This window comes from Physeter macrocephalus, chromosome 6, assembly GCF_002837175.3.
Source record: "Physeter macrocephalus isolate SW-GA chromosome 6, ASM283717v5, whole genome shotgun sequence".
Lineage (NCBI taxonomy): Eukaryota > Metazoa > Chordata > Mammalia > Artiodactyla > Physeteridae > Physeter > Physeter macrocephalus.
Window position 1 is genome coordinate 47843697 of NC_041219.1, and position 11255 is coordinate 47854951.

The window sequence follows — 11255 nt, forward strand, 5'->3', positions numbered from 1 at the left end:
GCATGTGGGATCCTCCCAGACCGAGGCATGAACCCGTGTCCCCTGCATCGGCAGGCAGACTCTCAACCACCGCGCCACCAGGGAAGCCCTGCAGGAAATTTTTTTGACTAATAACTCAATCTGTTTACTTGTCAATCTATTCAGATCTTATATTTCTTCTTGAGTCAGTTTTGGTAGTTTGTGTTTTTCTAGGAGTTTGTCCATTTCATCTAGGTTATCTAATTGGTTGGTGTGCAGTTGTTCTTAGTACTCCTTTGTAATCCTTCATTTCTGTAACATCACTGGGAATGTGCCCCCTTTCATTCCTGATTGTCTTAATTTGAATCGCCTCCCTTTTTTTCTTAGTCTCACTGAAGGCTTATCAATTTCAGTGATCTTTTCAAGGAATCAACTTTGGGTTTGATTGATTTTTCTCTATTGTTTTTCTATTCCCTATTAATTTCCAGTCTCATCTTTAATATTTCCTTCCTTCTGCTTGTTTTGGGTTTAATTTGATCTTCTGTTTCTAGTTTCTTAAGGTGGAAGTTTTGGTTATTGATTTGAGATCTTTTTTCTTTTCAATATAGGTGTTTAGAGCTATAAATTTCTCTGAGTTCTGCTTCAGATGCATCCCATCAGTGCTAGTATGTTGTCTTTCTATTTTAATTAATCTTAAGGTGTTTTCTAATTTCCCTTGTGATTTTTTTTCTTTGACCCATTGGCTTTTAGCAGTCTGTTATTAAATTTTCACGCATTTGTTATTGATTTCTCACTTCATTTCATTGTAGTTGGAGAACTTACTTTGTATGATTTAATTCCTTTTAAATGTATTGAGATCTGTATGATCCACCATATGGCCTATCCTAGGGAATGTTACATGGGCCTTGAGAAGAATGTATACTCTGTTGTTGGGTGGAGTGGTCTGTAGATGTCCATTAGGTCTTATTGGTTTACAGTGTGGTTCAAATCTTCTGTTTCTTTGTTGATATTCTGACCAATTGTTCTATTCACTATTGGAAGTGGGGGAGTGAAGTCTCCAACTATTATTGTTAAATTATTTTGCCCTTCATTTCTGTCAGTTTTTGTTTCATATATTGATATTTTGGGGGCTCTGTTGTGAGTTGCATACATTTTTATAATTCTTATGTTTTCTTGATTGATTGACCCTTTTTGCCGTTATAAAATGGTATTCATTGTCACTAGAATACCATTTTATAATGTTTAAAAATTGTCACAACAATTTTTGACTTCAAGTCTATTTTGTCTGATATTAGTATAGCCACTCCAGCTCTTTTTATTTACTCTTGGCATGTTGTATCTTTTTCATTCTTTTACTTACAATCTATCTGTGGCTTTTTTTCTTTAAAGATATGATTTATTTAAATTTATTTATTTATTTATTTATGGCCGTGTTGGGTCTTCATTTCTGTGCGGGCACTTTCTCTAGTTGTGGCAAGCGGGGGCCACTCTTCATCGCGGTGCGCGGGTCTCTCACTATCGCGGCCTCTCTTGTTGCGGAGCACAGGCTCCAGATGCGCAGGCTCAGTAATTTTGGCTCACGGGCCCAGTTGCTCTGCGGCGTGTGGGATCTTCCCAGACCAGGGCTCAAACCCGTGTCCCCTGCATTGGCAGGTAGATTCTCAACCACTGCGCCACCAGGGAAGCCCTATCTGAGGCTTTTAATGACAAGTGTGTTGCTTGTAGGCAACATATAATTGGATCATGTTTTTGCCCCATTTTGCCTTTTGATTAGAGTATTTAACCCATTTACGTTTAATGTGTTTGCTGGTAAGGTAGGTTTACATCTGCCATTTTACTGCTTACCTCTATGTCTTGTCTTTTTTGTTCCTCTAGTTCCTCCATTACTACCTTTCTAGTGTGCCATTTTAATTCTCCTGTTTCTTTTGCTATATATTTTTTAGTATTCTTAGTGTTGCCCCAATGATTAGAATTGACATCTTAATTTATAACAGTCTAGTTCTGATGAACAATAACTTCAGTAGGATACAAAAGAAATTGTGCTCCATTCCTTCTCCCCTCCTTTGTGCCATTACTGTCATACAAATTACATCTTTATTTTATGACCACTGACACCAATTTACAATTCTTGCTCTGTGCAGTGGGCTTTTATATCAGATGAGGGGGGAAAATAGAGTTGCAAACAATAATACATGTACACTGTCTTTCATGTTTACCTCTGGAGTTTCCTTTACCTGTGCTTTTTATTTCTTCATGCAGAGGTGAGAGGGTGGGTCGGGGGAGAAGAAAGAAATAGAAGGACCGTGGAATTTTCAAACACTTTGGAGAAGTGGGTGTGTGTCCCCCTCCCCATACCTCCCCTGCTTCTTTCCTGTTTGGAGGAAACATCTGACGGTGACCGATTCAGGAACACTCTGGGCTGTTCATTAACGAGCAGTGCCGCACGGCTCTTTCTGCTTCTGTGTCTCTCCCAGAGCTGACGTCTTCAGCTGGGCCAGGGCCCACTTTTGCAAAGAAGGAGAAGATGGGCATCTGACTTTCTGTTCTCTTTCCCTGCCAGCTCGCGATACACTCATCTGTGGTCTCCTGCATGGGTGTCTGTCTGTCCAGAGAGCATAAGCTCCTGGCCCTTGTGAATGGCCTCGGGTGGGGAGCAGGCTTCCCCAGGCTCTGGTTCTAGGTCATGTGAGCCAGGCTGACTTGCCAGAACTCCCAATCCCATTAGCGTTTGGGGGGCTGGTCTAGCTGATGATACAAAGCAGTTTCTTATTCTTCATCCATCCCCCAGAGAGGGCCAGCGGTGCAGAGGTGGGATTGCAGACTTCCTGGGCCTTGTCGCCGCAGGTGACCTCAGCACCCCCATCTCACACCAAGCCCCCGACTCAGAAAGAAGGGCTGTGGTCTGCTCCAGGTACAACAAGGGCTTCGGAGTCAGATTCTGATTTGAGCCCTGGCTGTGTGACTTCCGATAAAATAATTTGCATCTGAGTTTCAGTTTCGTCCTCTATACAAACAGGGACACAGTGATGAAGCCAGTGGGCTTCGGAGCGCGGCCAGCGCACAGTAGGTCCTCAGCACACGGTCTTCCTGTGATAGTCCACGTGAGCTGCTGGGAGGGCATGTGAGACGAATGACCGTCTCAGAGGACTGGGAAGAGCTGGGGTGCCCAGTGAGGCAAGCCTGGCCCACACCCCCTGTTACCACTGAGATTTCAGGTCGCTGGTCCTCCCTCCCTGTCCCTACCGTCTCTAAAAACCACAGTCCCTCCTAACTTGTATTCCTTGCACGCACAACCAGAGAAGGAACATGCTGTGAATTACTGTAAGCGCATCTCCCTAAGTGGGGGGTACAAACAAGAAGATGTGCCGAGAACCCCCAGTGCCCTCTGGGGGCGACCGACTGGCCGAGAGCGAGCCGTGCTGATGCTGATTCATGCTCCGTCTCCGAGAGCACCCCTGCCCGGTGCGCACCTCGGAACTTCAGTTCAGGGTCTGGCCCTGGGCCGCACACGTGGAGCTAGACGCACAGGAGGGATGTGGTGTGTTAGGATTCACCCCTGCCCTGGGCAACGCCACACAGCCAGGACGCACACCCTGTTTTTAATCCAGAGTAATCCTGGGGTAATTGCCATTCTCTGCACTGACTCTGTCAGTCCATTGAACATGCCTGTCTCTCAGCCAGCAAGCAGGGGATGGGGAGGGGAGGGGAGGAGAAACCCAAATTGAGGGTTTCTGCTCTATTGAAAGCAGTGATTTTACGCCAGGGCCCCCATTCTGCAGTGAGCTGGATGTGGGCTCCTTAAGTGCTTGGGCAGAGGAGAGCGTGCTCAGCTGGGAGCCCTGCGTCTGTGGGCACATCCCTCCCCGTCTGCGACCTCAGTCTGCCCCTGATCCTCCAGGCCCCTCCCTGCTCTGGAAGTCTGCTTTCAAAAACAAAGTGTGGACTAAGCTGTAGGCAAAGCGGTCTTTCAGCAGCTCGTGGGTGCCCAGCCTTTGGGAAGGTCTCAGTAGAGCCCCCTCCGCAGGTTAGTTATAGCAACTAACCTGGGCTTCAGAATCAATGGACCCAGGCTCTCTGGCTGTGTGACCTTGGGTAGGTCACTGCAGCACACTGGGCCCAATTCCCCATCCATGAAATGGGCCACCTGTGTCTGGCCTGGGACGTCGCCCAGCCCTTGGCATTCCAGTGATTTTAGTTATTAGTGCCTTTGACTTACAGCTTAAAGCCTTTCCCATCGTTCACTGTTTAGGACTTGCAGCTCCCTAGAGGAAGCTTGCCAGCATCTCCACTTTCCTGGGAACACTGAAGCTGGGGAGGCTCAGAGACAGGCTGAGGGTCCCCCAGCACCTAGGACAGGGCCAGGACTTGTGTGGTCTGTGTGGTTCCCAAGGAAACGGAGGAGAAAGAGAGACTGCAGCTTTGGAGCGTCCTGGGAGAAAAGGACCCGTGTGCCATGTTCCCCCCTCCTAGGGGTGCAGAGGGAGACCGCCTGGACGCTGCTTGGGCCCCAGGCCACCTCCTCCCTCTCAGAGGGGACACACAGGAAAGCACCGCAGCTTCCTCATCTAAGAGCGGGTAGCCACCACCTGCTGTTGCAGAAAAAGCTATTCATGACCCTTGTGAAAGTACAGTGAGGCGGCCCTTATCTGGGGCGGGGGGGATTGTGAGAGGTGTAGGGGCCACTGCAGTGGGGCTTGGCGGTGGGGAGACAGTTTGGGCTCAACTCCAAATACAACAAACGCAGGAGGAGGGGTTTACAGCCAAGGAGCAGGTTGGGAGGGTGGAGGGGGGGCGGTGGCCCATGGATGGAAAATTACTGAGAGCAACCTCAGGGGTGGGGGATGGATTCTGGCTAAACCGATCCAACAGGATTCTTGCTGCAGGCAGGCCAGGTGGTCCGACATCCGCTGAGGGATGGGGGATGGGGGTGATGAGGACCCAATCGGGTAGCAAGGGTGATCAGGATTCTTGTTAAACTAACTTAGGGTTCTTGGTAAAGTTGGACAATGCAGAGATAAACACAGAAGCCCCAAAGTTGAGGGCTTGTTAAAAAAAGAGCTCAGAAGAGCCTGACTAGGGTTCTCCCCAAATTGGCAGAGAACACCAGCGAGATGTGATGCAAAAGCCGCAGCTCTAGGCGTGGAGACGCAGGTGCTCCGGGGTAGATCAGGTACACGCTTGGCCATGGCACTGACCGCTCCTAACAGCCCAGTAATGGCACATCCGAGATGCTGGAGGATATGCTAGGAAAGCAATGTGATCAAACATTGTTGCTTTCAAACGGGGTGACCTTTGGCCCCGGTGTTCCCCCAAAACTGGGTTTGCTTCTTGGTGGGTGTCGAGCCAGAAGACATAACCAAGGTCCCCACCACCACATACACACACACACACACACACACACACACACTAAGGGACTAAGCACTAGCATTGTTTCTAACAGCTCAAGGTTGCACCCCTAGGATGGTGACTCCACCCCAAATAAGTTCCTACCCAAGGAAGTACTTTTCATTCCAGCCAAAACCTGGTGATAGGCAGAGACGCCCGACCCCGCCTTAGAGCAGTTACTTTAGAAAGTTTGCAATTGTGAGCTAGTTCTTTCCTTTTCATTTGCATCGCTACTCATTCTTTCTAATAGCTGCCTAGCATCGCCTCAACTTTCTTATTCTGAAGTGTACAGACCCTGCCTGCTGGGCTGCCACCGACAGCTCAACCTGGCTGAATCGTGACTCAGGCGTAGGGTTGCCGGATTCAGCAGTTAAAAAATACAGGAGGCCCAGTGAAATGTGAATTTCAGGTAAACAACTAATACCTTTTTAGTATAAGTATGTTCCAAATATTGCACGGGACATACCTATACTAAAAAATCTTTGCTGTTTACCTGAAATTCACATTTAACTGGATGTCCTCTGTTTTATCTGGCAACCCTGCTCAGGTGGGGTGCGTGATTCCTTGAAGTGATTCAAAACAAGTCCTTGCAGGGCACGCTCTGGAGGACATGGACTTTCTAGGTGGCCTGTGGTGTCCAGGGAAAAAGGAAACTGCTACAGGGACCATTGCCCAATGTATAGCAAGGTTAAGAACACGGACTCAGAGCTGAACAGATTTGGACTCAAGTCTGGGTTTCATCACACATTAGCTGTGTGACCTTGGGCAAGTCACTTAACCTCTCTGAGCTCACTTCCCTCATCTATATAAAATTGGGGCTGCTTTGAGGATTAAATGTGCATAAAATGCTTGGCACGGTTCCTGGCACACAGTAAGTGCTTTGTACGTGGTGGCTTTGCGACAGTGAGCTGGTCCTTCCTGCTCACCAGTGAGTACTCTTTTTCGAAGGAACCATAGTGAGAGCTGGAGGTGGACATTACACCAGTATCTACTCTGGGACCACAGTTCTTAGAAAGATGTCGAGGCTGGAAAACGGAGATCCAGGGCAACCAGACGGCGGCCTCCAAGCTTGTTGGTTCCTCAGAAATATTAATTCCAAGGGAATTCCTGGTCCACTCAAATTAGCCAGCAACAGCTTGAGTTCAGGAAAGAATGACTTTTATTAAAAAGCCAGCAGGAATGTTCACAGCAGGGAATTCTGTGTCTTTCAGTAGTGGCTGTGTTTGTAAAGCCCAAGGTTTAGTGGGAGGAGGTTGGCATGCTGGAGGATTGAGGTGTGAGTGTGTGTACGTGTGCGTACGTGTGTGTCTGCAGCGGAGCTCGGTGAACGCGTGTTGATTGGCGCGTTTGGACTTGCAGTTTATGGAGCTCAGTGAGGGTTGGAGTTGTGGCAGCACTGGGGGCGCCCAGTCTGCTTACCTACATCCAGGCCCTGGTCGGGGTAGGGCCCCGAGCTGTGAATCTAAGCAGGTTTAGCTCGTCTAGAGCGGGGTCAGCACGCTTTCGCTCTAAAAAGCCCAATAGTAAATATTTTAGGCTGTGCGCGCCGGACTCAAGCGTCATGCAAAGCAGCCATTCATTCCTGGATGAATGCATGGGTGTGGGTCTGGGCCAATGAGGCTTTACTGACAGAAGTAGGCTGCTGGCCCTCGCCTGTAGTTTGCCTAGACCATCCCGCGCATAAGGTGATCTGGCTCCCTGGGCTGTCTGCGGGGGAGCCGTGACAGTGCCCGGGACGGAGAATGCAGCGGAGCTCAGAGAAGGGGGGCGTTTGCTGAGAACAGCCACGCGGCCAGGAAGGAAGTAGGAGCCCAGGCCCAGCCGAGGGACAGTCTGTCCACCGCCCCACACCCCTGCCCGCCCTCGGAGGGACGCAGGAAGAGCGGGCTCAGGAAGGCCCCTCATGCCGTGGCAGGTGTGGAGAGCAGCCTGCGAGTGACCCGCTGCCGCCAGATTCTGCAGAGCCTTCCAGAACACAGCTACGCCGTCCTCAGCTACCTCATGGGCTTCCTGCACGAGGTGAGTGGGCCGAGCCAGCCCCAGCCTTGCCCGAACAGACCAACATCTGGTTCCCACCCTCTCTCGGCCTCGGAGCCCCACCCTGGCCCCAAAGGACCTCATCCAAGGCCTGACCGGGCAACAGCTCCGCCGAGAAACCCTCCCGGCCTCCGGGCAGGTCACCTGTGCCGCCCCTGCCGCTGCCGGGCCAGCCGCCCTCAGGCGATGCCAGACCCTCTCTAGCGGGTTCCTCTGTTCTCACATCAGCTCCTGCCTGGGCTGAGCGTCGGGGGGACGTGCCCGGGCCAGGGATGCTCAGGAGAGTCTCGCTACCTGTGTGTGGCCTGAGCTGGACGTGCCTGTGAAGTTTCATGAGTGTCCTGGGGCTGCCGTAGCAAGTGCCACTTGCTGGGGAGGCTTAAGACTATAGAAATGTGTACTCTCATGGTCCCCGAGGCCGGAGATCCTAGCATCGAGGTGTCGCAGGGCCGCACTCCCTCCGAAGGCTCCAGGGGAAGGTCCTTCCTGCCTCCTCTGCTCCTGGTGGCTGCAGGCACTCCGTAGCTCGTGACTGCATCCCTCCGGCCCCGTCTTCCCCGGCCTCCTCCTGTGTGTCTCTGTCTCCCTCTCCTTTCTCTGATAAGGCTGCTTGTCATTGGATTTAGGGCCCACCTGGGTCATCTGGGGTGATCTCGTCTTGATATCCTTAAGTACATCTGCAAAGACCCTTTTTCCAATAAGGTCACCTTCACAGGTTCTGGGCAGACTTACCTTTTGCAGGGTGCCATCCAACCCCTTGCACTAGGATAAGAAACTGACAGGGAGAGAAGCTCCTTTCCTGGCTCTGGGTCTGGGCTCTCCTGGGACAGAGAGCAGCAGCCTGTGAGGCCAATGGGGGGAGCGTCCACAGCCCCAAATGTGTCCTCTCCCCCCACCAGACCCACGTCCTCCATTGTATAACTGCTTCTTGATCCCCTCACCTCTCCGGGCCCTTTGTGGGTGGGGAGTGGACGCAGTTGTGAACGAGGCAGGGCCTGGCTGTGTGGGTCCCGGCGGGGGACCCCGAGCTTCTGAGCATCTGCAGTGCAGCAACGTCACGGGGGAGGCTTGTCCGGGGTCTTCAGGACCCGTGCAGGAACCCTGTTCCGAGGCGAGCGGCCTGAGGATGGGGTGGCCAGTGAGGGCAGAGGGGACCTCCGGGCCGTGTCACATGCTGGAGCCCGTACCCTAGCACCACCTCTTGGTTTTAAAATAAACTGGTTCATTCCCCCCTCTCCATCGCTTGACTTCATTTCTCAGAGGTCAGCAACTCAGAGTTTCCCTCCCAAGCCTCTTCTTTTTTTCTCCTTCGCTTTCCTGAGCTGGAGACGGATTTGTTTCTCTGGCCTCCTGCACAGCACTGACGTTCATACGTCTGGTGGCGGGGTGTCGGCCCTGCTGTCTCACTGAGTCACGGCTTAGACACGTCTGGTCATCATTTCTGGATCCATGGGGGGTCACCTGCTTGTGCCTCTCCCCCAGCGCCGCCCCCCTCCATTTCCGCCCTCCCCTGACACCTGTGGCTTATGATTCTCAGTGGTCCTGGGACCTGGGAGCCGAGAAGAGACCAGGCTTTGCCCTCAGATGAGCCTGTGTGTCCCCCAGGCCACTGACTGGCTGTGTGACCTTGGGCAAGTCTCCTGCACCTTCAGGGCCTCAGCTTCCTCATCTGTAAAATGGGCTTGGAGCACCCCACTTCCTGGGCTTGCTCCAAGTGTTGGCTGAGATGGGTGGGCAGCCCCTTCGGGGGGGGGCAAGCTCCTTGCACCCTCTCATCAGCCTTCCCAGAAGCCCTGCGTGCCGGCTGGTCTGGACTGTGCCTGACTCACCGGCCCGAGCATGGAGGTCAGAGAGGCCATTGCCTGGGTGACACCAGAGCCTGTGCTTGTACCCACTATGCTAGAGCCCCACCTCCTGAGTCCTCTGGAGTGGAAGAGGAGACTTGCGGTGCGGGGGGGTGCTGCGGAGAATCGGGAAGGAGATCCCAGGTCAGAGCCAGAGGGCCCCTCGGGGCATCAAAGCCGATCCCTTCCTTTTACAGACAGGAGACTGAGGCTGGACGGGGAGGGGGCTGCACAGGGTCACAGCACTGGCCAGGGGCTCCCAGAACTTTCCGCACCGCCCAGAACCCATGTTCACGCCCCTGGTCTCGCCTGTGTTCTCGCCCAGGTGTCCCGGGAGAGCATTTTTAACAAAATGAACAGCTCCAACCTGGCCTGCGTCTTCGGGCTGAATCTGATCTGGCCGTCCCAGGGGGCATCCTCGCTGAGTGCCCTCGTGTCCCTCAACCCGTTCACTGAACTGCTGATCGAGTGCTATGGAAAGGTCTTCAGCGGCTTGGAGGTGCGCGGGGCCCAGGCAGGCGAGCAGGGCAGCCCCTGCGCCAGGGACTCTGCCCCAGATGGACGCCCCAGAGACAGACCCACCACGGGCCTCGCCAGGTCCCCCGTGCCTAGCGTCCCCTGACCGCGGCCAGGAGACTCCTCTAAGGCTGGAAATGTCAACCGAAGTCTATCCATCTGTGTTTTGTAAACTTGCCATTAAATGAACTTCTTGTGAACCTTCTAGTGAAAATTCCGTGGTTCTGATTCTTCAGCCCTTCTCGCTTGTTCGTAACTGCGAGCTGGGATAAGATGATGGATCTGGTAGGTTCATGACTCAACGTGATTCCACTGAAAACGGGAATTTATTGGCTGGGGCTGGGACCATGCTGCCGTGATGCCGTGTGACAAACCACGCCGACCCAGTGACTTAACACAGCAGCCGTTTTTTATTGCCCGCGAGTCGGTGGGTCAGCCGGGCAGTTCTGGTCTGTTGAGACTTGCTCAGCGTCGGGCTGGAGGTCGGCTGGGGAGACTCCGCTCTCCTGCAGGTATCGCGTTTCCCTTTAGTCGGCTGAATGGGACACGTTCCCAAGACGTGCGCCGAGGTCCAAGCACAAGCACTAGTGCAGCGGCTTTCGCGCTCGGGCGGTGTCACCTGTGCTCACACCCTGTCGGCTAGAGCCGGACTCATGGCCAAGGCCAGGGTCAGAGCAGAAGGGCAAAGGGTGTGGATACCAGAAGGTGGAGAACTGGGGCCATGCCCTGCGGTCTCAGGCAGGCTGGCCCCTCAGCATTGCAAGATGGGTCCTGTGTTTCCAGCCCCAGATACAGTGAGGAATGGTGAGAAGTCGCGGTTCCACATCCCCAGCAAAAAGCCCACAGTTCCCTGATTGGCCAAGCTGAGGTCACACCCTGGATGGATGCTGTGTCCGGGGCATGCACTGGCTGCCTGGCCTGAGTCGTATGCTCCATGCAGACCTGGCAGGGAAGGAGGGCTGGTGCCCTGATGGGTCAGTGTGCTTGGGTCACCATAACAAGTATCACAGACCGGGGCTTAAACAACAGGCACTTGTTTTCTCACAGTTGTGGAGGCTGCAAGTCCAAGGTCAGGGTGCCAGCAGGCTCGGGTTTTGGTGAGGGCTCTCTCCCTGGCCTGCAGACGGCCCCCTTCTCACTGTGTCCTCAGGCGGCTCTCTGGTGTCTCCTCTTACAAGGACACTAATCCTCTCGGATCAGGGCCCCACACTCATGGCCTTATTTAACCTTAACTACTTCTGTAAAGTCCCCATCTCCAAATACAGCCACACTGGGGGTTAGGGCTTCAACATGTGGATTTGGGGAGGACACAGACATCCAGGCCACGACACTAACTAATAACACCCCAGTGACCTCAGGCCACTGTCCACAGAGGGTCCGCTGTGTGTCAGGCCCATGGGGCAGGTGGGCCTCTGTGTCTTCTCTGATAGTCTTGTTCCTGGTCTACAGATGAGGACCTGGAGGCCCAGAGAGGGAAAGGGCCTTACTTCAAGTCACACAGCTTGCATGTAGCAG

The 11255-nt window shown here is 52.9% G+C and overlaps 1 protein-coding gene across 1 annotated transcript in view; it reads left to right on the top strand.

Moving 5' to 3' along the window:
* ARHGAP8 (Rho GTPase activating protein 8) overlaps positions 1-9846 on the top strand; it is a 39428-nt gene extending 29582 nt beyond the window's left edge. The window contains 2 exon segments of the mRNA XM_028491473.1: positions 7071-7362; positions 9550-9846. Of these exon segments, the coding sequence (XP_028347274.1) occupies positions 7071-7362; positions 9550-9846 (589 nt within the window).
* The last annotated feature ends 1409 nt before the right edge of the window (positions 9847-11255 follow it).